Genomic DNA, 25381 nt, shown 5'->3' with positions numbered 1-25381 from the left:
ACACAATCTTATCACAGTGCTGGCAAACCATGGTTGACCAATTCTTTTACCAAAATGTTTGACCTTTATCCCATTCTTACTACATTTGCACACACTGTATGTAGACTTTTCTATCGTGTTATTGACGGTACGTTTGTTTATCCCATGTGTAAATCTGTATTGTTTTGTGTCGCCTTGCGCTATCTTAGCCAGGTTGCAGTTGTAAATGAGAACTTGTTCTCAACTGGCCTACCTGGTTAAATAAAAAATCATAAGGTTAATGTCCATTCTAGTATTGTAAATCCTAATTCTAAGACAGAGGTAATGCAGACACGCTCAGTGTTCAGACAGAGGTAATGCCCCAGTCATACATGCTTGCTGACCTTTGATTCATACACACGTAGTGTTACTCTGCTTCACATTGTGGTCCTTTTGAAATCTCCTTGACGGTGTCTCAAGTAGCCCTGCAGCAGGGGCCTAATAGTACATGCTGTGTATGCTCTACTGAGAGAGGCTATACAGTTCCATATTGATGATTTTACAGTTGGTGGTTTTTAATTGACTTTCTCTGGTCTTAAAAGTGTATACTATTCTCCCGACTCGTCTGGTTATAGCAGGAATCACTCACTTCTCACTGCAAGGCTGAGATGCCTTGTCTGAGGTGGACTGCTCTTGCACAGATACTCTTGCACAGTACATTGGTTTCATGTGTTACATTTACTGGTAAATGTTGTCTTGTATTGTCACTGCAACAACCTCTCTCTCCTTGGACTTTACAGTAACAGGTTGTTAGTTCACAATGCAGTGAAAAAGGTCCAAAATAGGATTTGAAAGATATTTAGACATACAAAAGGAATGCTGTTTTGTTGAATGTTTAAATGAGCTAGTGATCGCTGTAAAGAATAATTTGTGGGAATTGAATACTGCGGCATAATTGTACCAGTCTGTTTGTGCATACACGTTTCCATTTTGAAACAAATTGATCTGCCGTTATGCCTATTAACTGCAAGACCTTGTATAATCCCTCCTGAAATAGTCCCCTGATACGTATTGGTTCATGTTTACTTGGCGTGTGTGTTGCTCAGTAGGGGTGGAGGCCTTTGGCGGTACTCATTAACTCAACTGTATTTCTCTCTTCCAGGGAGATCTCAGTTTTCTTGGAAGCTGCTAGGGATTATTGAACCCTGGGTTGTGTGTGTGTGTGGTGACTCAATTATGGCTCAGGTACTGCTTCTCAGTTGAGGATGTGAGTTCAATTTGGCATTCTGATGAGGGAGGTGCTTTAATGTTTTGGGACATTTTAGCTTCTGAAAACGGTAACCCTTCAGACGTGCTCCTTTAAAGGTGTTGCTGTACTGATACCATTTTCATAATGAAAGATGCGCAGCACTTTTGGCTGCCTCACATTTGAGGTAAATTCTGAAGGATAAGGAGGAGGCATGCAGTGAGTAGAGGACAGGCTAAAGAACAACCACTTCCAACAGAAGTACTTCAGATCTTAAAGGTAGATATCTGTTTATTTTCTGTTCCGGAAACTAAAGCTTTTTCACTTCCAAGTACTCTCAAATAAAGTCTGATACTAATCATTTTAAATGTAAAGCCTATAAGTGACTATTGTTGGCCAAAACAATATGTCACAAATGTATTCAGGTCAAGCACTTCAGAGACATAAACTCTACAGTACACCAGTCTACACAGAAATGGAGGGCAATGCTACTTAAAACACAACAGAGACAAATAGCAAACAGCATAGAGTGCTTGCTGAGAACTAACAATATCTGATTGGTTGACCTTCAATAAAGTCAAATGTTGAATAACTAATTAAAGGCTGTGATTGCAGGTTTATTTTCCCCTCCTGAAAGCGGGGAGATTGGGCAGCGGGTATTGAAGTTGAGGATTTAATCATTGCTGACAATGAGTTTGCTTACACAACCACAGTTTGATCCATTAGACGTGAGTGGCAGCTGAGATCCATGCACACATACTATTGTGGTCAGCTTTAATTGAAATTGGTAACGGAGTGTGGAACATAATAACCCCCTGCGTCTATTCATGTACACACATACGCGCAGACATAACGGATGCACACAAGCATGCTCGCGCACACACCCATCCTCTTGCAGGCAAGGGTTTTTTGTCCCCGTAACACCAACACGTGACAGATTCCCCTGGACTAGACAACCCAATAATGGAATAGCCATTTCATTTAACTCAAGAGTTGTGCTATGGTTTTAAAAATGGCATTGAAGAATAAAGACCAGAATGGCAGGCGTAACACATCGAAGATGTTGACTGTGATGAAACAACATTGGCTATTACAAAGACATCTGGAGAAGCTAATATCAATAACTCCTACAGCATTCCTAGCCTGCGAACACACCACAGCAGTAGGTCAAGGGCCCTGCCTAATGCAAATCCTACCATCAGTGTGTGGACTGTCAATGGCGACCACCCTGTCTTGGTTCCCCTTACAATCCCGGGGCCTTTGAGGCCCTACACTCCTGCCGTACATCTAACCTGGCGCATTATTGACCCCATAAGGAGACAGAGCCATGGTGTAGGAGTGAGGGCTGCTTAAATGACGTTGGAGGCCTGTTCCCCGAAACAACTGCCCCCTGTGGCGTATTCTCATTATTCAACATTACACGCCCCACATGGCTCACCACAGTGTGGGGTTCTTTTTTTCCCTCCGTTTCCGACTCACCGCGGACCCTGAATGGCACACCTGTCTCCTGGCATATCCTTTGAAATAATAAGTGTGCTGTAATTGCAGGGGAGTGGGGATTTCATACATCACTTCCTGACCTTGGGAGTGACACAAACTTTAGAGGCTACATTTATGCCTCCTGAATGCATTTTTAATGTGGGCTAAAATGTGTTTGGGCATTATTCCGTGCCGGATGGCGGAAAGCATCTGTGACAGTGCTAATGGTTACATTTTGCCAGGAATCATGAAGTGGCAGATACGATTGTCCCCTTTATCAAACTCTGAAAAGATCTGGTTGGAGAATAGATGGATTTATTGCCTTATTCAAATGCTAATGCAATCGGTGAAAAAATGAATTGAATTCACACATATGAAGATGCATTCATCATCCGGGTTATTGACAGCCTTGCTGGCAGTCGCCCTAATGGAACTGTGGTGAGGTAGATGGCTCAGCGCTAGCCTGAAAGAGGCTCAGTTAACAGGTTAATGGACATTGAGTTAGCAGATTCAGAGAACTAGCCTAACAGAGGGTGAGTTAGCATGCTAAAAGAGGTTGATTTAGCAGCAGGCTAATAGGGGAAAGGGGGATACCTAGTCAGTTGCACAACTGAATGCATTCAAACAAAATGTGTCTTCCGCATTTAACCCAACCCCTCTGAATTAGAGAGGTGTGGGCGGGCTGCCTTAATCAACATCCACGTCATCAGTGCCCGGGGATCAGTTGGCTCCCCTTACAATTGGTTAACTGCCTTGCTCAAGGGCAGAACGATAGCTTTTTCCACCTTGCCGGCTTGGGGATTCAAACCAGCGACCTTTCGGTTACTGGTCCAACACTCTTAAAATAGCTATTACAGAGAACAAATCCCATGCTTTTGTTTGAGAAGAGCAATCAAGAACAGAAACATTTTCCGCCATGACAGTTTTTACACATTCACATCTGAAGGTAAAATTATAACTTACATTCTGATATCTTGCTCTTATTTCTCTTCCTGAGTGTCCCATTGATCAAATGAAGTGCCGTTTTCTTTGATAAAATCCATTTTTATAGCCTAAATCTAAACATTTTGTAAACCGTTTGTGCCGTGAATTCCATCTCTATCCATTTTCTACGGAGCATTCGGCGTGATTCGCCCCTATAAACGATTGTTTACCTAGTCATGGTGGGTTTCAGTGCATTCCTCTGGATGTTTGCAACACAGCAAAACATCATTGGTTTTTTTGCAGGGAGTATTGACCGAAGTGAGCTGATTTGAAGACAATGATAAATGACTACCTTACGCACCAATAATTTTAGCGAAGCTTCATTGATTGACTATATTTCTGCCCAATGACCACTGATCTTCTTGAAATCTAGCTGGGTAGATAGCCAATGAGCTGAGGTAAACGCCAGTATGTAATGGTTTGGGGTTGGACCACAATTCCTTGTTGTGCAGGCAACTCCATTCTCGCCTTGACGATCAGAGGAGATGCTGTAAGGATTTTTACGCGCAGCTGTATTTCGGAAAGTTGTAGTTTCAATGATTTCATTGAAGATATCATGGCGAATAAATCATTTACAGCAAAGTCAAACTCTAAAGTGAAAGTGAGACAGATTTTTTTAGTTTGAGGAATCTTGGAGTGTTATGATTCAAACGAACTGAGGAGCTGTTTATGCAAGGACAGGATGTACTTCTGGATGGGTAAGTGCTAATGCCGTTTTATGAAATATAAAAATATATATATATATTTAAAAAAAATTGCAATGAAATGTGTAGTTTGTATGTACGTACATACACACACACACACACACACACACACACACATACATATACACACACACATACATATACACACACACACACACAAACTATATATATATATATATATATATATATATATTACACAAACAATGGCCAGAGTTGAATGGAACACCTTAGTGACTGTTCCCTCTGCTCTATACAATACATATCTGTTTATTTTATGTGATGATAAAAGGCTCATACAATACAAATATTTTTTTTTATGTTTTCTTTCACAGTGATAGGTGACTCCGACTGGGAGCCCCCGGTGCCAAGCTGCCCGCTCTACCTGTGCCCCCAGTGGTGTTCATATGCCACAGTTCATTACTCCAGGCATGACTGTGCCTCAGGGCCAAAAGGGCACAGCATGGAGGCGTCGTTGTGTTCTGTGTCGCATGAAATGCACCACTTGTTCAGTTTGCCTCTGCTTTACATCAGAAAGAGACTGCTATGGGACATGGCACAGGCAGCAAAATATTATGACGAGGACTTCCAAGGGGTGTACTGTTTTTCTTTTTAAATATTTATTTTCTAATATTTTTTTGAACTTTTTTTGTGTGTGTGTGTGTGTGTGTGTGTGTGTGTTAGAATTGCTTTTTGATATGTTGTATATAGTTATTTGCACTGCTGTGTATATAGTTATAGGTCATTTCACCAATTCGGCCACTTGGGTACATTTGGGCAACTTGTGTGGGACACCTGGGTGACTTCATGCTGAATGTCATGTAGCTCACCCATTCCTGAAGTTATCAGTCTGAAACGTTGCACACCTACAGTTGCCCTCTTGTGTTATCCATCAACATTATCTCCATCATCCTATCTGACTGTGTGGCTATTCTAGTAAATGTGAAAGATGATACTACAACAATAAAAAACAGAAAACGTATGCTCTTTTCTTTCTCTTTTCTTCCACCAGATCTACTGTGTTATATTCTCCTACATTCAATTAACATTTCCACACACTTCAGAATGTTTCCATTCAAATGATACCAAGAATATGCATATCCTTGCCTCTGGGGCTGAGCTACAGGCAGTTAGATTTGGGTATGTCTTCTGCCTCTGGGGCTGAGCTACAGGCAGTTAGATTTGGGTATGTCTTCTGCCTCTGGGGCTGAGCTACAGGCAGTTAGATTAGGGTATGTCTTCTGCCTCTGGGGCTGAGCTACAGGCAGTTAGATTTGGGTATGTCTTCTGCCTCTGGGGCTGAGCTACAGGCAGTTAGATTTGGGTATGTCTTCTGCCTCTGGGGCTGAGCTACAGGCAGTTAGATTAGGGTATGTCTTCTGCCTCTGGGGCTGAGCTACAGGCAGTTAGATTTGGGTATGTCTTCTGCCTCTGGGGCTGAGCTACAGGCAGTTAGATTTGGGTATGTCTTCTGCCTCTGGGGCTGAGCTACAGGCAGTTAGATTAGGGTATGTCTTCTGCCTCTGGGGCTGAGCTACAGGCAGTTAGATTTGGGTATGTCTTCTGCCTCTGGGGCTGAGCTACAGGCAGTTAGATTTGGGTATGTCTTCTGCCTCTGGGGCTGAGCTACAGGCAGTTAGATTTGGGTATGTCTTCTGCCTCTGGGGCTGAGCTACAGGCAGTTAGATTTGGGTATGTCTTCTGCCTCTGGGGCTGAGCTACAGGCAGTTAGATTTGGGTATGTCTTCTGCCTCTGGGGCTGAGCTACAGGCAGTTAGATTTGGGTATGTCTTCTGCCTCTGGGGCTGAGCTACAGGCAGTTAGATTAGGGTATGTCTTCAGGCGGAAATTGAGAACAAAGGGATGCAGCCATAACAGGTTAAATTGGAAAACGTAGTTTGATTACCAAGATTCTAATCTTTTGAAGGGTGTAAGACACTTGCATTTTCAAGAATGTTTAATGTTACGAAGTTGTATTTTTAGTTGTCACTCTGAAATTTCCCCTGATGTTGGTCCCTGTACGGAGATCGCAGCCATAACAGGTTTTAACCACTAGTCTACCTGCCACCATTAAGAGGTTGCCTATCAAGGTAGCTTCTAGAGGTTGAGTTAGGCTAGCTTTCTGTGCCTGCTGCTAACTGAGCACTAAAAACAAACTGACACTGCAGGCCCTCAACAGAACCGGCCTAACAACAGTTGATTGGCTGGATACAAGGTCTGACACCTCCCCCTCCTCACTCTCCAAGCCTCAGATTGTTCTCCTGATCTTTCTTCCTCAGAAGTTCTTGGAGCTAAACCTGCATAACGAGGGTTAGGAGCGATGGGCGTTTCTCTATTTTATTCTCGCTCTCTTTTGTGTGAGTGCTGTCGACAGCTCACCTTCCAAAGCTGTAATCTCACCATGCTCGTGAACAACCAAGTGTTGGAACAAGTTGGCTTCTGTAATAACTCGGAAACCCTGCCGGTTTCTCGTCTCAAAATAAGCAGTAATGAATATAATTAGAAAGCTGTTGCATATCTCTCTGATACATTTCTTTTTTAATTAACCCCATGTGAATACATTTAAAATAATAGGGGGTGAAAGTGTGGAAAAAACAACCTAATGAAGTTCTGTTAATTGGGATTGTTTCTGCAGCCAAACCACAGTGAGTTGGGCCACCAGGAGCTAACAAATCGTGCTGTAAGCAGCCCTGCCTCCACAGAAAAGGGCCCATGCTGACTTCAAGTGTAAGAAATGCACCTCTGACGTGATGGAAATGACCGGCGGCCTGGAGAAAAGGCAGCCCTGTTCCAGGCCGCTCTACTGAGACTCCCCACACCGCGCTTGAAGCCTGGCCAGTGTTATTGCAGCCCTAATGCGGTCGCCTCATTTGGAGCGGATCAGGAGTAATTATGGTGGGGAAAGTGGCTGCCGACTACGGGGGTCAGGACACTTGTAACTTGTGAAAAGAGCAATTATTTCAGGAGACAAAACTCTCCCTTATCCCGGGCAGGGCCAGGGTCAATGCAAGGGACGGCTAGGCTCAGTTTCACCGGGGCTTATTAGCCGCTGCAAAGTTTGCCAGTGTGCATCTCGTTAATGAACAATCCCCTCATCGGCACCAGGCCCTGCTCTACCCCACTTACCGGGGCTGTTAATTATGTCATAATCGGAGCATGCAAGCCCAGCAAGCACTTCTCACAGACCCAAGCATTCATAACACAACCGTCTGGAAATGTGGCTGTACTGTAGTATACTGTAAGAGATCACACCCAGACAGAACCCACAGGACTAGTCTAAAACATGCTGAATATAAAACCATGTGTCTTTGACTGCATTGGCCTGTGAACTACTGCATGTGTTTATTCTGTCTTGGAGCGATATGCTCCAACTGCGGAGGGAAATATGAATCCTACAAAGTCTTGATTATGCTTATCATTATGAATGCACTCATTTGTCTCCTTTCAGCTGGCCTATATTCCAGCTGATATTATGACCAGATGTCTTGTGTTTTGTCTTGGCAATAGAGGAGAATTGGTGTCTACAGGCTTAATTACAGTAATGATGTGAGCTGATTGAAAGGGGCTGATTCATGCAGACAATGGCAGGGCATCTGCCTGAGATCCCCATTAACCTCCATGGCGGCTGCCTCGGCCCTGTCTGGGACAACATTCTATTCTGGATTGCCATGGCCACAGCGTTTACAGTGCGAGAGGGAACACAAAACCCTGGGTTTACAGCTTCAGCCTCTTCCAAGCCACTGCAATATTCACTGGAAATTCTACTTGAGCAACGCCACCACTGGTTAAGCAGCTCAAATGGTTAGGCTACACCAACAGGACTGAACATCGCTTTTACCAACCCAGAATCTAGGATTTCATTGTGCCCACTCAACATAGTAGAAAGAAACGCCTAATAATAAACACTAGATTATAATGACTGAATTGAAATGTTGTCCAAGAGAGCATGGTTAATTTTCCCATATGAAGTTGATCTGTTAGATGGTTTCTAAAGCCTATCATATCCTTATTGAGCAATGCTTAAACGGGAATCCATGTATAGATTCATAGTGCCTGATTTAATGTGTCTGTCTGATGTCTTCTGGAGGAGTCAGTGAGTCACAGAGGAGATGATGAACACCGTTGTTTCACTTGAATGCAGTTGTTAGTAATGTAGCATGTAATTTCTCGGGGCATCTCTCAGCATCTGTCATTGTGGTTACCAGTCTCTTATTTACTGCTGGGAGCAGTAATTATACAGGCCCCAGAGATGAGGTCCACTCAGCCCAGCCTCCCCCAGAGACGAGACGCTGCCTGAGTGATGCTATTCTACCCCCTTCCCTCCGCAGGAACCTAGGGAGCCTGCGTCACATCAAGGTGTCCCTCCACCTAATTGATGAAATGTATTTAATTCCAGAGTGACCCCACCCACCAGGTAGTGATGTTCTGTAAGGTACGCAGCACATTTCTATTCAGATGTGCTTATATAACAGATTAGCATGCAAGCAGATGTATGATAAGAGAAGGAGAAAAGGGGATCGGAGGGCAAATCCTCCCCTATTTCTCTCTCTCCATCACTCCTTGTCTAATCTGAGGATGTGCCATGCAGATGTGATAATTGCATTTCAATGCTTTAAAACGTTTCCTTGACTGCACCGAACAGCTTATTTTCCTTTTAAAACGTTAAGTACATCAAAAGGGTTACCACATAGATTTTATTTTTAGATAGCGGTAAAAACTGATCTTGAAATGGGCTTACATAGAAATCGGATGCTATCTCTATAATGGAAAGTACATGGTCTGACCATTTCAACGAAGATGAAAAAAAACATAACTGTACATTGTTAATTATCAGATAAGGTCTTTTAAAAAAAGAAGAGGGGTGGAAAAAGACTGTCAGCCCTTACACCAAGTATTAATGGCAAATTCATTTATTTCTCAGGGAAAATATTTGGCAAGGCGAGAGCTCCCTCTTTAAAAGACAAATGCATTCCCTGTTGGAATATGAGTCATGGTCTAGCAAGGTGTTTTTTGGGACACCAAACGACACAGGAAGGTCAGTGGCACTTGTATCTGTTAAATGGATTGGATTAAGTGGAGGCTGCCTCTTCGGCTGCTGCCGTTTCCTTTTCTAATGTAACTTTTTGTTCTCTGAGAGGCGGCAGGTTGGGAAGGTGCTGTTCCACTCAGGGATTTCACATGGTACTAAGTGTGGTGACGGCTGCAAGAAACTATTCTCCTGGTATTAAGGAAATTGACATGACATTTGTTTTATACATTCATTTATTCTGTCACTACTCTTTGTTTAGGAAATGCTACATGCAGTGTAGCTACTACTGGAGTTTCTGAGGCAATTTTCCACAGGCTGTTTTGGTAGATGACATCAAGCACGTGTTTCTTCCCTGAGACAGCAGGATCTGTGCAGTAAGCATCCTGGCTTCCTAATGTATCTGAGGCTTTTCCTCTGTTCAGGCAGCACTCTCAGGCCCATAGAGGGAGCACTGTGTACATGGTGGTGGAGGAGTGTCCGATTCACTGCAGTTTCAAATCTGGGTTAGGGAATAGAACATTGCCACATTGATGTTTAGGATGTCTCAACATAGGGAGAGCTCCAAAGAGGCTGGAACAGGGGACGTGCTGTACAGTCATTCCATAGAAGGGTTTAAACCCCCTCCTTTGCAGAGTTGATGTAAAACACATGTTATGTAACAGGGTGGGTAGATGGTATGTGGGGGGGCGGTGGTCTAAACCAATTATGAGTGGTTCTCTGGAGGTGGGGAACGACCTTTGTGTATAATTAGTTCTCTTATTTAAAGCAAAGATTTTGAGTAGAATAACTCATTAGCTGTCATAAAAGGCAAATTAAAGATTTTTGTGTGATCCCTGAGGGAGTTGAGGAAACCCCATTTTGTTTTGCTATGCGCATGCACAAACCACACACGAGCGCACGCACACAGCACTCTCTCTCCTCATTAAGACTGTTTTTAGTTCTGTGGAAGGCTGACAGGCGAGCACTGTTGGCATAAGTGCAGAGAGCTCCTCTAACAAGCCATGAGATGCAGGTAGAACAGACCACCCTTAGCTAGTGTGGCTTCAATTTGAAGCTTTTTAGCTTCATTTACACTCAACATTGGTATTTATAGCAGGCTTTGTGATCCTAATGCGCCAGCTTCTAGGGGCCCGTTTTGGGGAGGGAGGAGGTGAGGGAGCTGGAGGGTAGGCAGAACACTAATTGATGGTTCCCATCACCAGCTCTGGACCAATTAGCCTCCTCTTTCCACTTGTGATAAAGAAATGGGACGAAGGCTGAATACCACCAGAGCTCTTTTTCACATACAAACCAAAGCCATCAATTTAACTAACAAGCTCACCCTTTCCCTTATTTTAAAAGGAGAGATGCTAATTATATTACATTCACAGTATTACTGATGGTCAGAAATTGCTGAACAAATCTGGATCCAATAAGGGGTGTGTGTGTGACAGAGGAAGAGAGACCGGAACATGTGCTTTGGTATTCAGACGAACAAAGTACTTTGACAAAGTACTGAGGTTTTTGTGCAGGGAAAAAAAGACATGCTCAGAGAGGAGAATCAGGGGCATTGGGTGATACACTGCCTAGCTACCAGCAGAGGCTCTGTTTATCATGGAAATAACTACTATGGTTCCAGTGAAACTACAGGGTGGCTGCACAACACCACTGACATCCAAACACAACTAGAGGACATCAACACACACATTAGAGCACTACTCTCCTGTAACTGCCATCTCTCTCAGACAAATATACTGTAGGTCAATAACAACTGTCTTTTACTAGAACACAACACCTCAACAACAGATCACACCTCTGAGGATAAAGACAAAACATCTAGAAAATGTACTGAAGTTATCTAAAAGCTATCAAATTCAAAGAAAGCCTCCCAGCATACCATGTCTTTAAACCATCGAGCATTTGCCGTTTTATTGGCACCCACATACAAAGCGATGGCCGTCCTCCCTCCCTGTGACGCAGGCTGCGTCCGGTTTTTGAGAGAAATGTGTTTTGAAAGCAGAGAGGCGAGCGGTGGCCGTCGTGTGTTCTATTAGACAGATCAATAGCTCAGTATGTGAGAGAGTCTTAAGAGCTGTTGTCCAGTGCTTTCAGCTGTGGCAGACCTGTTAGTGCTACGGAGGGGTGCCGCCTGCCACTGCCTCTGTACCAGTAGTGGCCTGAGGGGGGCTTTTAGTCCAAACACAAATGTCAACCACACATAGACTATTAGTGTTTAGTGCAGTTATTAAATGGACTTTATTTGTCCTTTAGGAGGCTAAAAGGCGCACTTTAAGGGGACCTGCGTGACAGCGGGGCAATTTGCGGGTTTAGTTACTCAGGCTCGCTCGTTGCTGACACATGAGTACAGATAAGTGTAAAAGAAGGAAAGGCTGTAATGCAGCGAGCGAGCGTGGTGTGTGTCTGTGTGAGTGCGCGCTGAGAGGCACTTAGGCCATAACATATCTCACTGGGGTCTGCGAGCAGCGTTCATGTGGTCAGAGGCGTTTTAAAAGGTTAATGTTAATCTATACCAAACAAAGCCCATGAGAAGCTTTTACAGCTGTGGACAGTTCAGAGCAATGAGAGCTGATGAAATGGTAGGTGACTAACATAATATACAGCATGCTGTAAATACCACGGTAAGCAATATGACTCTGTTACGAGTACAGCTTCAAAAAACACTAGGCCTGCCTGCGTAGTATGTTCCTGTTGCATTGTATATGGTTTACCTGGTGTAATATAACATCTGTTTCCATGGGAGCAGCAAGTGGAGTGAATGTAGTCCAATGTGACCTGTGTGCCTATCTGAACGGAAGACTGTTCATGTTAATGCATATGAAGCAGAGAGGCAGTGCACTTTCTCGTGAGGCTCTGCTGCCTCCAGACGCTGCAGCAGCAGCCTTATCGAAAAGAGAACATGAAAAGTCACTGGTGTTCCTGGGCCGTGAATCACGCCGCGGCGTTTGTCTCCTTATCGCTACAGGTGTGCCGATGCTCTCCGTCCAGCCCAAAGGGAAACAGAAGGGGTGCGCTGGCTGCAATCGCAAGATTAAAGACCGCTACCTGCTCAAGGCCCTGGACAAATACTGGCACGAGGACTGTCTGAAATGTGCCTGCTGCGACTGTCGCCTGGGGGAGGTGGGCTCCACCCTCTACACGAAAGCCAACCTCATCCTCTGTCGCAGGGACTACCTGAGGTAAGAGAAGCCACAGTCAGTCGCCCCTCACAGAACAGAAAGGCCGCGCCCCACCTAGGGCTGTGTCATTAAAAAGTGCTCTCACTACCGCTAGTGTAGCGCCACCATGAATGTCTATGAACCTGCCTCTCACTAGAACTGTCTAATTTGGGTCCATTTGTATGTGAACCAGTGTTTTTTTTTTTTTTTTTTTTTTTCTCAAGCTTTTAGAAGACATTTCCTCCCAGGCTGTTTTAGTAGATCAAGCGCCTGTTTGTTCCTCATTATAGGACATCGATGCTGACTAGATGTGTGTCAATTAAGCCTGAATCCCATTATGTTCATGTGCTGACTCTCCCCAGGCTCTGATCTGAAGCCTTGGGAAGGCAGAGCGGAAAGTTTCCAATTCCATGTTTGTTTGTTTGTTTGTTTTAGCTCTTTTTTTTTCTGTTTCAATTTTGTTGCTTGTTTACATGAACACAGCACTCTCCCTCGCGGTACAGACCTGGTTTCAGTAACAGTAGAGATGGGTCATGTTGTTCTGGGAAGACTCCAGGCAGGCTAGCTTCAACCTCCGTGTCTGTGGCTCAATGTTTTCCCCCTGTACTCTGCCATCTGCTTGCTAAATTAAACATGATCATTTCCTGGGCGTTAAGTCACATTCCCTGGGGCTTCCGAATGAGATCCTACCATTTATCCCCGAGACCATCCCCTGGGGGCCAGCCTAGAGACCTTGCTGCCCCTGGCCTCTCCCTGTCTTTCCCCTCTCTCTCCCACCCTGCCCTACCAGCAGGTCCCAACCGAGAGGAGCTTAGGGGCCGGGCGTTGAAAGGAGCCATTACCATCCATCAGCTCCCACCAAGAGTTAATGCTGTTAAGATGCAGTGAGAGAGGTTCACTAAACTGCTGCTGCCCCCGGAAGGGGCAGATGGTGCAGATGAGGTCATAATAAACGGCGCAAATGACAAGAGAAGGCAAAAATTATTAAGCCAAGAGTGGCACTTTTGATATGGTTAAATATGATCCCTTAAAAGGGCCGGGCTTCTGCCTCGCTCTATCTGATTGATTTCTCCTCCCATTATGAAGGCCTTATCGTGGACATCAGCTCCCTGATGAAAATGTGTTCCTATGGCACAGGCCAGAAGGGGCTAACTGGCCTGACAGGCAGCTCTGCAGAAAGCAAACTCAAAGCAAGACCAGGTGAGAGAGGGAAGAAAATTAGGGGCAGAGGGGGCTAGAATGAGAGGGAGGAAGCAAGGGAGAGATGGGCTTTCTGTGTTTATGCCTGGACCCCGATGGCCTAATGAAATCCAGCCCACTCATCTGCTCTTCAGCCTGAGACAAATGCATGCAACTTAATGGCTGGAGATGTTTGAGATGAATTCTATTATGGAACAAATTAAAAACGTTCCCTTTCTCAGCAGCAAGGGAAGAGACCGTTTTAGAGCTCATAGTTTTAAAGTAGGTGACACAGGCTCCATACGGCCTTGTAATCCCCTCACAGAGCCCCCGTCCTGCACGGAGAGAGGAACGCTTCGCCTCACCTCCATTAATGAAGTGGAATCCTCCTGTATGGAGCTGCAGTTCATTAGGGACATGCAGCCAGGGTGGATCAAACACTATTTATTTCCCTGGGTTTGGAGCCCTGCCATGCGCACATTAATTATGATAGGAGCTCCGTCTGTGTTCGTCCTTCAGGAGCTCAGGAGCACCGGTAACATCTTGTGCACACCCCCCAGCCCCCCGCTCTCCCCTGCCTGGCCTGCCAGCAGCGTCTTCTTCTAAAACCTCAGATCAGAAGTTTCTGAATTCACTTGACATTCTATTCCCTCCGTTGTAAAAGACTGGGTTGGTTTAATAGCCGTTTTACCACACTTTCATTATCACGGAGAACAATAGATTAATTAGGTGTTTCATTTTTGTCTGGGACTCGGGATCTGGCGACCTCGCCAAAGAAGGTTGACAAGCCAGTCATGCTTTTGATCGGCCAAACCCCAAGCCTGACATAGTTTTATCTTCTAACTGACGAATATTTTAGGGGGAACAGAATATCAGTCATCTACTTATCGAAGTAGAGCACTTTTAATTGACATTTTAAAAGCACTTTTTTTCAAGCTAATGGACATTGTGAGTTATGCAGTACCAACGGCACTGCAATGGAAGTAGATATTAAGCATATTGAGCCTGGGCATCTTTCTTTTGGTGTTTTTCAGAGTCAGTAGAAAGGCCTCTTTAGTGTCCTAAGTTTTCATAACTGACCTTAATTGCCTACCGTCTGTAAGCTGTTAATGTCTTAACGACCATTCCATTGTTTATGGTTCATTGAACAAGCATGGGGAAAAAGTGTTCAAACACTTTTCAAGTGAAGATCTGTGAAGTTATTTGGATTTTTATGAATTATCTTTGAAAGACAGGGTCCTGAAAAAGGGACATTTCTTTTTTTTGAGCAGTAATATATATATATATATATATATACACACACTGCTCAAAAAATAAAGGGAACACTTAAACAACACAATGTAACTCCAAGTCAATCACACATCTGTGAAATTAAACTGTCCACTTAGGAAGCAACACTGATTGACAAATTTCACATGCTGTTGTGCAAATGGTATGGACAACAGGTGGAAATCATAGGCAATTAGCAAGACACCCCCAATAAAGGAGTGGTTCTGCAGGTGATAACCACAGACCTCTTCTCAGATCCTATGCTTCCTGGCTGATGTTTTGGTCAATTTTGAATGCTGGCGGTGCTTTCACTCTAGTGATAGTATGAGACGGAGTCTACAACCCACACAAGTGGCTCAGGTAGTGCAGCTCATCCAGGATGGCACATCAATGCGAGCTGTGGCAATAAGGTTTGCTGTGTCTGTCAGCGTAGTGTCCAGAGCATGGAGGTGCTACCAGGAGACAGGCCGGTACATCAGGAGACGTGGAGGAGGCCGTAGGAGGGCAACAACCCAGCAACAGGACCGCTACTTCCGCCTTTGTGCAAGGAGGAGCACTGCTAGAGCCCTGCGAAATGACCTCCAGCAGGCCACACATGTGCATGTGTCTGCTCAAACGGTCAGAAACAGATGGAATGAGGGCCCGACGTCCACAGGTGGGGGTTGTGCTTACAGTCCAACACCGTGCAGGACGTTTGGCATTTGCCAGAGAACACCAAGATTGGCAAATTTGCCACTGGCGCCCAGTGGAGACGCCGTGGAGAACGTTCTGCTGCCTGCAACATCCTCCAGCATGACCGGTTTGGCGGTGGGTCAGTCATGGTGTGGGGGGCATTATATTGGGGGGCCGCACAGCCCTCCATGTGCTTGCCAGAGGTAGCCTGACTGCCATTAGGTACCGAGATGAGATCCTCAGACCCCTTGTGAGACCATATGCTGGTGCGGTTGGCCCTGGGTTCCTCCTAATGCAAGACAATGTGGCTGGAGTGTGTCAGCAGTTCCTGCAAGAGGAAGGCATTGATGCTATAGACTGGCCCACCCATTCCCCAGACCTGAATCCAATTGAGCACATCTGGGACATCATGTCTCGCTCCATCCACCAACAGTTGCACCACAGACTGTCCAGGAGTTGGCGGATGCTTTAGTCCATGTCTGGGAGGAGATCCCTCAGGGGACCATCCGCCACCTCATCAGGAGCATGCCCAGGTGTTGTAGGGAGGTCATACAGGCACTACTGAGCCTCATTTTGACTTGTTTTAAGGACATTACATCAAAGTTGGATCAGCCTGTAGTGTGGTTTTCCATTTTAATTTTGAGTGTGACTCCAAATCCAGACCTCCATGGGTTGATAAATTTGATTTCCATTGATCATTTTTGTGTGATTTTGTTGTCAGCACATTCAACTATGTAAAGAAAAAAGTATTTAATAATAATATTTAATTCATTCAGATCTAGGATGTGTTATTTTAGTGTTCCCTTTATTTTTTTGAGCAGTATATACAGTGCCTTGCGAAAGTATTCGGCCCCCTTGAACTTTGCGACCTTTTGCCACATTTCAGGCTTCTAACATAAAGATATAAAACGGTCTTTTTTGTGAAGAATCAACAAGTGGGACACAATCATGAAGTGGAACGACATTTATTGGATATTTCAAACTTTTTTAACAAATCAAAAACTGAAAAATTGGGCGTGCAAAATTATTCAGCCCCCTTAAGTTAATACTTTGTAGCGCCACCTTTTGCTGCGATTACAGCTGTAAGTCGCTTGGGGTATGTCTCTATCAGTTTTGCACATCGAGAGACTGAAATGTTTTCCCATTCCTCCTTGCAAAACAGCTCGAGCTCAGTGAGGTTGGATGGAGAGCATTTGTGAACAGCAGTTTTCAGTTCTTTCTACAGATTCTCGATTGGATTCAGGTCTGGACTTTGACATGGCCATTCTAACACCTGGATGTTTATTTTTGAACCATTCCATTGTAGATGTTGCTTTATGTTTTGGATCATTGTCTTGTTGGAAGGCAAATCTCCATCCCAGTCTCAGGTCTTTTGCAGACTCCATCAGGGTTTCTTCCAGAATGGTCCTGTATTTGGCTCCATCCATCTTCCCATCAATTTTAACCATCTTCCCTGTCCCTGCTGAAGAAAAGCAGGCCCAAACCATGATGCTGCCACCACCATGTTTGACAGTGGGGATGGTGTGTTCAGCTGTGTTGCTTTTACGCCAAACATAACGTTTTGCATTGTTGCCAAAAAGTTCAATTTTGGTTTCATCTGACCAGAGTACCTTCTTCCACATGTTTGGTGTGTCTCCCAGGTGGCTTGTGGCAAACTTTAAACTACACTTTTTATGGATATCTTTAAGAAATGGCTTTCTTCTTGCCACTCTTCCATAAAGGCCAGATTTGTGCAATATACAACTGATTGTTGTCCTATGGACAGAGTCTCCCACCTCAGCTGTAGATCTCTGCAGTTCATCCAGAGTGATCATGGGCCTCTTGGCTGCATCTCTGATCAGTCTTCTCCTTGTATGAGCTGAAAGTTTAGAGGGACGGCCAGGTCTTGGTAGATTTGCAGTGGACTGATACTCCTTCCATTTCAATATTATCGCTTGCACAGTGCTCCTTGGGATGTTTAAAGCTTGGGAAATCTTTTTGTATCCAAATCCGGCTTTAAACTTCTTCACAACAGTATCTCGGACCTGCCTGGTGTGTTCCTTGTTCTTCATGATGCTCTCTGCGCTTTTAAAAGGACCTCTGAGACTATCACAGTGCAGGTGCATTTATACGGAGACTTGATTACACACAGGTGGATTGTATTTATCATCATTAGTCATTTAGGTCAACATTGGATCATTCAGAGATCCTCACTGAACTTCTGGAGAGAGTTTGCTGCACTGAAAGTAAAGGGGCTGAATAATTTTGCATGCCCAATTTTTCAGTTTTTGATTTGTTAAAAAAGTTTGAAATATCCAATAAATGTCGTTCCACTTCATGATTGTGTCCCACTTGTTGTTGATTCTTCACAAAAAAATACAGTTTTATATCTTTATGTTTGAAGCCTGAAATGTGGCAAAAGGTCGCAAAGTTCAAGGGGGCCAAATACTTTCGCAAGGCACTGTGTATATATGTGTGTGTGTATATGTATATATATATATATATATATATATATATATATATATATATATATATATATATATATATATATATATATATATATATATATATACCTTAGCCAAATGCATTTAAAAAAAACAATGTCACAATTCCTGACATTTAGTCCTAGTACAAATTCCCAGTATTGGGTCAGTTAGGATCACCACGTTATTTTAAGAATGTGAAATGTCAGAATAATAGTAGTGATTTATTTCAGCTTTTATTTCTTTCATCACATTCCCTGTGGGTCAGAGGTTTACATACACTCAATTAGTATTTGGTAGCATTACCTTTAAATTGTTTAACTTGGGTCAAACGTTTCAGGTAGCCTTCCACAAGCTTCCCACAATAAGTTGGGTGAATTTTGGCCCATTCCTCCTGACAAAGCTGGTGTAACTGAGTCAGGTTTGTTGGCCTCCTTGCTCGCACACACTTTTTCAGTTCTGCCCACATATTTTCTATGGGATTGAGGTCAGGGCTTTGTGATGGCCACTCCAATACCTTGACTTGTTGTCCTTAAGCCATTTTGCCACAACTTTGGAAGTATGCTTGGGGTCATTGTCCATTTGAAAGACCCATTTGCGACCAAGCTTTAACTGACTGATGTCTTGAGATGTTGCTTCAATATATCCACATAATTTTCCTGCCTCATGATGCAATCTATTTTGTGAAGTGCACCAGTCCCTCCTGCAGCAAAGCTCCGCCACAACATGATGCTGCCACCCCCGTGCTTCACGGTTGGGATGGTGTTCTTCGGCTTGCAAGCCTCCCCCTTTTTCCTCCAAACATAAGGATGGTCATTATGGCCAAACAGTTCCATTTTTGTTTCATCAGACCAGAGGACATTTCTCCAAAAAGTACGATCTTTGTCCCCATGTGCAGTTGCAAACGGTAGTCTGGCTTTTTTATGGCGGTTTTGGAGCAGTGGCTTCTTCCTTGCTGAGCGGCCTTTCAGGTTATGTCGATATAGGACTCGTTTTACTGTGGATATAGATACTTTTGTACCTGTTTCCCCCAGCATCTTCACAAGGTCCTTTACTGTTGTTCTGGGATTGATTTGCACTTTTCGCACCAGAGCAAGTTCATCTCTAGGAGACAGAACGCGTCTCCCTCCTGAGCAGTATGACGGCTGCGTGGTCCCATGGTGTTGATACTTGTGTACTATTGTTTGTACACATGAATGTGATACCTTCAGACGTTTGGAAATTGCTCCCAAGGATGAACCAGATTTGTGGAGGTCTACATTTTTTTCTGAGGTCTTGGCTGATTTCTTTTGATTTTCCCATGATGTCAAGCAAAGAAGAACTGAGTTTCAAGGTGCCTAGCTTGAAATACAACCACAGGTACACCTCCAATTGACTCAAATGATTTCAATTAGCCTATCAGAAGCTTCTAAAGCCATGACATAACAGCTTGGAAATTCCAGAAAATTTAAAGGCACAGTCAACTTAGTGTGTGTATACTTCTGACCCGCTGGAATTGTGATACAGTGAAATAATCTGTCTGTAAACAATTGTTGGAAAAAGTATTTGTCATGCACTAAGTGTCCTAACTGACTGGCCAAAACTATAGTTTGTTAATAAGACATTTGTGGAGTGGTTTAAAAACAAGTTTTAATGACTCCAACCTAAGTAAACTTCTGACTTTATCTAGCTATCTACATTTTCTGTTAACTTTGAGATCTATATAGGACGCTTTACACCTTCAAAGACACAACTGTTGAGGTTGTCAAAACAGGTCAAAACATGCCTTACGTGCATTAATACAGTAGCTCTCCTTTCTATGAAATCAGACAAACTGTAAATGGAGTGGGTGAATCTCAGAGCTTAGAACAGAGTAGAAGACTTGAAGAGCTCAAGTCCAATCTCAATGAAACAGAAGACATGCAGATGATGCCGGCATGCAGGGGGAGAGTTTGAAGTTAGCGAAGCAGCAAGTTCAAACAGCTAAAGAAAGCACACCGGTCTCTCCAGATCCACGCTAAATCACACAATAACTGAAGGAGTGGAACAATGGAGGAGAGGCTCTAACTTTAATGACAGTTCATTTGGTTTCAACCAGTGAACGAAAATGACTTCCATTATAAACTATTTAGTTTTTTTCTCTTAACGCTGCAGTGTTTTCTCAATCTTGGCAGTGAACAGTTCTAATCTGCCTTTTTGTTTAATATGCATTTATTTTTTATGCCATTCTGTTGAAGATCATTTAAAATTTCAGGTATCATTTCAATTATTTGACAATCATACTGTGTGTTATTGAATAGATATGCCGTGACAGGTCATTTCACACTAAGACAGAGAATATGAAGGTGGAAAGTCACTGGAAAGTCCCACTAAACGGCCTCACCATGGTAATGGCTGGTTTCACTTTATCTTACAATGGGATGGATTTTGAAGCTATATAATGTCTCAGTTTGTGTGACCTTTCAAATGAGTATTTGTAACCCTCTTATCCACTTAAATTAACCACTTTTAAACTGGGCCCTTTCTGTGTTTCAAACCCTGCCCAAAAAATGGCTTCTTAACAAACTAGGATTGGCTGTAGTGAGGGGCAATGTAGTCTACCCTCAAATTTTCCGCAGCATTCATACTGGGCTAACTGGAAAAATTGTATTCATGTCGAAATAATTTGTATTCCAGTTGAGGATATTGACTTTCCAAACAGACAAGAAAATGTAACTGCATTGTGGGAATTCAGCAGAAAGTATTCTATGATTTGTAATCATTCTTAAAATAACTCAAATCTCCAGTAAGGTGTTGTGATCCTCATTCCCAACCAGCTCTCCCATGTGCTATGCATGCTGGTCTTTGTAGTCCCTATTCCACAGTGCCCTCCCACTAAATGGTCAGCACAGTGTCTCGGTCTATTACTCAAAGTGCGCTGCTGTCCCTATATCAACCACAGAGCCCAGGGCCCACACTGCCATAACACTGAAACATAACCTACATGATGGCTTTACATCACTGACATGTCCCCTGGGAAGCATACAATACTGCATCTAATAAAGTATCCATATTCACAGGGCCAGTCAAGTAGCAGGTCCGCACACACACACAAGGACAGACTAGGTCTGAGTCAGACCACAGAGATGATAACAGCCTGGTTTAGTTTGAGCTAGAACTGATGCACCGTGCTTCTACACCGGTATTGCTTGCTGTTTGGGGTTTTAGGCTGGGTTTCTGTACAGCACTTTGAGATATCAGCTGATGTACGAAGGGCTATATAAAAATGTTTTTATTTGGATACTGATAATAACAGAATCAATACAGAAGACAGTCCTTTTCATCTTTTTTTTTTTTTTAAAGAAGAAAGAAATCACTAATATAACATTAATAAATCTAAAAGCCTGACAACAATCATTTTACCAAGTGGGTTTGAGCAGCAGCAGCTCGTCCGGGTGGCATGGAAAGCTCAGCGTTCCAGAGGTCTATATCAACACACTTTACTGGAACAGTAACCAGTTCTAACAATGACTTTGTTCAACACTTCGTATCTATTAGAACCAAACAGCTGTCTCGCTCTCTTTCTCCTAGTCTAAGGCACCAGCAGCAGTCCTCTCCTCTGGGGCAGTGTGCTCTAATTAGACCCTGGGTCTGCTGGAGGGATATGTTTTCTGTGACAAGGGGAGAGCAACCGACAGAGACTAATATGGAGAGGGGATACCAACTTGACTATTCTCTCCGTCTGACTCTCTGAGCCCACAACTTTGGAAAAGTGTTTAACATACTGTCAGAGTGGCAATCTGCTGTCGCCTGCCTGATCCCCTCTCACAAAGCTGTGGCGCTGTCCCCTTTTCCTGCCTGCAGAATGTACAAGTCTATCTGATTCAAAAATCTTTAAATTAAACATAAGGGCAGGCGCTTGGAAAATGTGACTAGGGGCTGCAGGCTCCGGAGTGGAGTTGCCTTTGCTTTGCTTTGAGGAGAAAGATCTACACCAGTGCCTCTTGCTCTGCTTGTGACCTTCATCGTTTGCCTCCTATCTAATAAGCTTAAACAAACAGCAGTGAAATGTGAGTTGTGCGTCTGTTCAGTGTACTGCCGAACATCTAGTTACCTCTCCAAGGTCTCCCCGCCATTCTCCCAGGCAGTCTCTGAATGAAACAGAGGGGGATCAAGGCAGTATCCTTGCAACAGGAATCTTTTGAATGTTTGACTACATTATAGAATTTAGCCTCTTGTGTAAAATCCAGCTGGCTTTGGTTGGAGCAAGTCTCATTAGGTACTTTGGTTTTAAAATAAGAAAACTTTCAACAGTTCAATTGGTTGCCTCAGACCTGTTTTCATTGCTTTTGCTATGTGCTAGGAGAAAGGCTTTGAAGAAGGGGATTAGAACCATGTGACCATTTTAATTAGATCATTAGCAAAGAATTAACATCTAGGTTTGTAGCCCTCATTAACAAAAAATATCAAGTGTGTGCCAAGATAGATTTGTGTATTACATGAGATGTTTTCAGATTTGTCTGTTTTTCACCATTCTTTTTTTTCTTGGCTTTTACTTTTTGTTCACTCCTCTGTTGCATGAAGGCTAAGGAAGGTACGTTAATCTTTGTCTGTATTCTCTCTCTCTCTCTCTCTCTCTCTCTCTCTCGCTCTCTCTTCCAGGCTCTTTGGTACAACAGGGAACTGCGCTGCCTGCAGTAAACTGATCCCAGCCTTTGAAATGGTGATGAGAGCCAGAGATAATGTTTACCATTTGGACTGTTTTGCCTGTCAGCTTTGTAACCAGAGGTAAGGAGAGCGAGAGCTCACAACTGTGTCGTGAGACTTTTCAAATATGTAATGCTGTTCTGAAATGGACATTAGCTCAGACTAGTTAGCCATTTAACAAAAAACCTGCCTCTTGAGGTGCAACAGATCTGTTTTGGGGTCAGAAACCTAACTCCGACTGTCTGTGTAAATCCAGTCTTCCCATTTTGAAAGCACACACGTACTGCATTTCATTAGCAACACTGTTAATTATGTTCTATGTTGACCCTGCCATTAGTTTGTTTTGTGACTAGAAACAACTGGGATTATAAACTCGAAGGGAACAAAATTTGCTCATGTATCAAAAGTGGTACAGCTGCCAGACCAATGCCAAGGCTGATCACACTCAACACTCACAATGCTTTAGTTGAAAGGTTCACTTTAAGCCACAGCAATAGACCTCCAAGAGGCCACTCTACAGGAACAAGCCTCACTAGTTTAGGCACCACACTACAGGGTAGTGGAATTAAACAGACAAAATTGTTTATTTTATTTTATATTATTACTGTATGCTATTCAGTCCAGGAATGTTAACTAGACACCTTAGTGACTCACATGGGCAAAAGCCTTGCTCACTCTGTTCTAGGTCCCAACCTCTCCTCACTTCTGAGCTCTACACTATTACATCCATACATACTCTCCTCACAATGCAACAATCCCATAACAGTGCAGCACAGAGAATACTCTGCTAAACATGGGGCATTGTGACCCTCTCCATCCATATAGAACAAGCACATTAACCTTCCACAGGGATGAGTCAGTAATCGTGGTGAGCATCTGGCTGGGGTATGGGAATGCTGGCTGCAGCCACTCATGGGGCCAGGCTTTACTGGCTCACTGATACCACAGCCATTGCCCCTCTGCCAGCCCTCAGCCTGCCCAACACATTACTGTAGCCCAGCCTGATAAGCAGCCCTGCCATCAGTACGGCTGTTCTTATCTTCACTCATTCTGTCTATGAAGCTGTGTGTCGTACAGTACATAAGCACCACCATTTAAAAGGATGCCCCTGAACAAGGCAGTTAACCCACTGTTCCCCGGTAGGCCGTCATTGTAAATAAAGAGTTTGTTCTGAACTGGCTTGCCTAGCTAAATAAAGGTTAAATAAAAATCAAGGCCTACTTGGGTGTGTGTTTTTTCTTCAATTGACTTGAAATCTAGAGACAAAAATTCATACAAGTTGGCACCCAAACTGGTGTATGGAAAGCTCGCCCTGTGGCAGGGTTTCCTTGGAAACCGGTGTGGTGCTTTTCTTGTTTTCCAAGCCTGGGAGGGACTGCTTTCATTGGACGTCAGTCGCATGCTTTGAAATGAAAGTTTAAAAAATGTTTTTTTATCTACTTGTATTTGAAGCCACACCTTCAGTGACCATCAGAGGGGCCTTTGAATCACATACAAGGAACAATGGCATTTGCAAACAAGCGACGTCGCCAAAATGGGTACAATCAAAGCCCAGAGAGCAGCAATGGCCATCGCCTTTAACAGCTGATCTCAATCAACCACATTCTTCTCCTAGAGCAATGCTATCATTATCAGCCTGTCAACACAAATAACTCTGTCATATTGTCCTCTACTAATCTCCTTTGTCTCCCCACGTTGTCCTCCTTTTTATTAATGCTTTGCCTTTGTGTTTTCCTGGCTGGCAGGTTTTGTGTGGGGGACAAGTTTTTCCTTAAGAACAACATGATTCTGTGTCAGATGGACTATGAGGAGGGCCAGCTGAACGGCAGCTTTGAGACGCAGGTTCAATAGCCGGGCCCAGTGGCAGCGACCAGGACCCTCGGCCCGCCGCACTTACACATGATGCCATGGATGTTCGGCTGCACTTGGAAAGAGGAGCGTCTGTCTGCTTGCCTGCAATACTTTTTAAATAGCCCTTTATCAGTCCATAAGGACTCTATTGTAAATGTACTACTTTTTGCCCCTCCCCTTCCCATCCTTGCCCCTCCCCTTCCCACCCCAACACTGAGCAGTTACAAGTTTTGATGTACAGTTGTGCCTGCTTAGCTGAGCACTGTATTGCTTGTATGTTTTTGTGACGTTTGTTTTGGGTTTGTTTATTCTTTTCCCCTTTCGGGAACGTTTCCTTGGAGGGTATGTACAGTCTGTTTTCTCTGTATATATAAACTGGAACATTTATTTTATGAAATGTAATGCAATTTTATTACTAGTGTGAATTAAAGATTCTTAAATGTTCATAGTGAGTTTTTTTGTCCGTATACCAAAACCAAAGTTGTTTGAGGAGGCTGGCCCATGTGTTGATATATCATCATCTCAAACCACAGAGCTGTAAAAAAAAAAAAAAAAAAAAAAGCCTTGAGGGAAAACATTGTTTTTTTTTTAAGTAATGGAGGGGGAAAAAATGAAGTTTTATTACATTTTGCAAAGAGTGCTGATGGAATTAGAAATGCTGTTTCAAATGAATTAAATAAGATTTTATTTGGAATAAAATAATGACTTCTCCAGACTGTGTTGTTGTACTG

The 25381-nt window shown here is 43.5% G+C and overlaps 1 protein-coding gene and 1 long non-coding RNA gene across 2 annotated transcripts in view; both read left to right on the top strand.

The window, feature by feature from the left end:
* LOC110506685 (rhombotin-1) overlaps positions 1-25094 on the top strand; it is a 31332-nt gene extending 6238 nt beyond the window's left edge. The window contains exons 2-4 of the mRNA XM_021586477.3: positions 12360-12573; positions 22755-22880; positions 24545-25094. Of these exons, the coding sequence (XP_021442152.1) occupies positions 12360-12573; positions 22755-22880; positions 24545-24650 (446 nt within the window). The 3' untranslated portion in view covers positions 24651-25094. The remainder of the gene's footprint in view (positions 1-12359; positions 12574-22754; positions 22881-24544) is intronic.
* Positions 3783-5350, top strand: LOC149971437 (uncharacterized). The gene is made up of 2 exons (XR_016492140.1): positions 3783-4365; positions 4704-5350. It is a non-coding gene; the product is annotated as an uncharacterized LOC149971437 (long non-coding RNA).
* Positions 25095-25381: the final 287 nt, after the last annotated feature.

Source organism: Oncorhynchus mykiss, chromosome 26, assembly GCF_057628025.1.
Source record: "Oncorhynchus mykiss isolate SJ-2025 chromosome 26, ASM5762802v1, whole genome shotgun sequence".
In the NCBI taxonomy this organism is placed as follows: Eukaryota; Metazoa; Chordata; class Actinopteri; order Salmoniformes; family Salmonidae; genus Oncorhynchus; species Oncorhynchus mykiss.
This window is presented reverse-complemented; position numbering and strand designations above follow the sequence as displayed.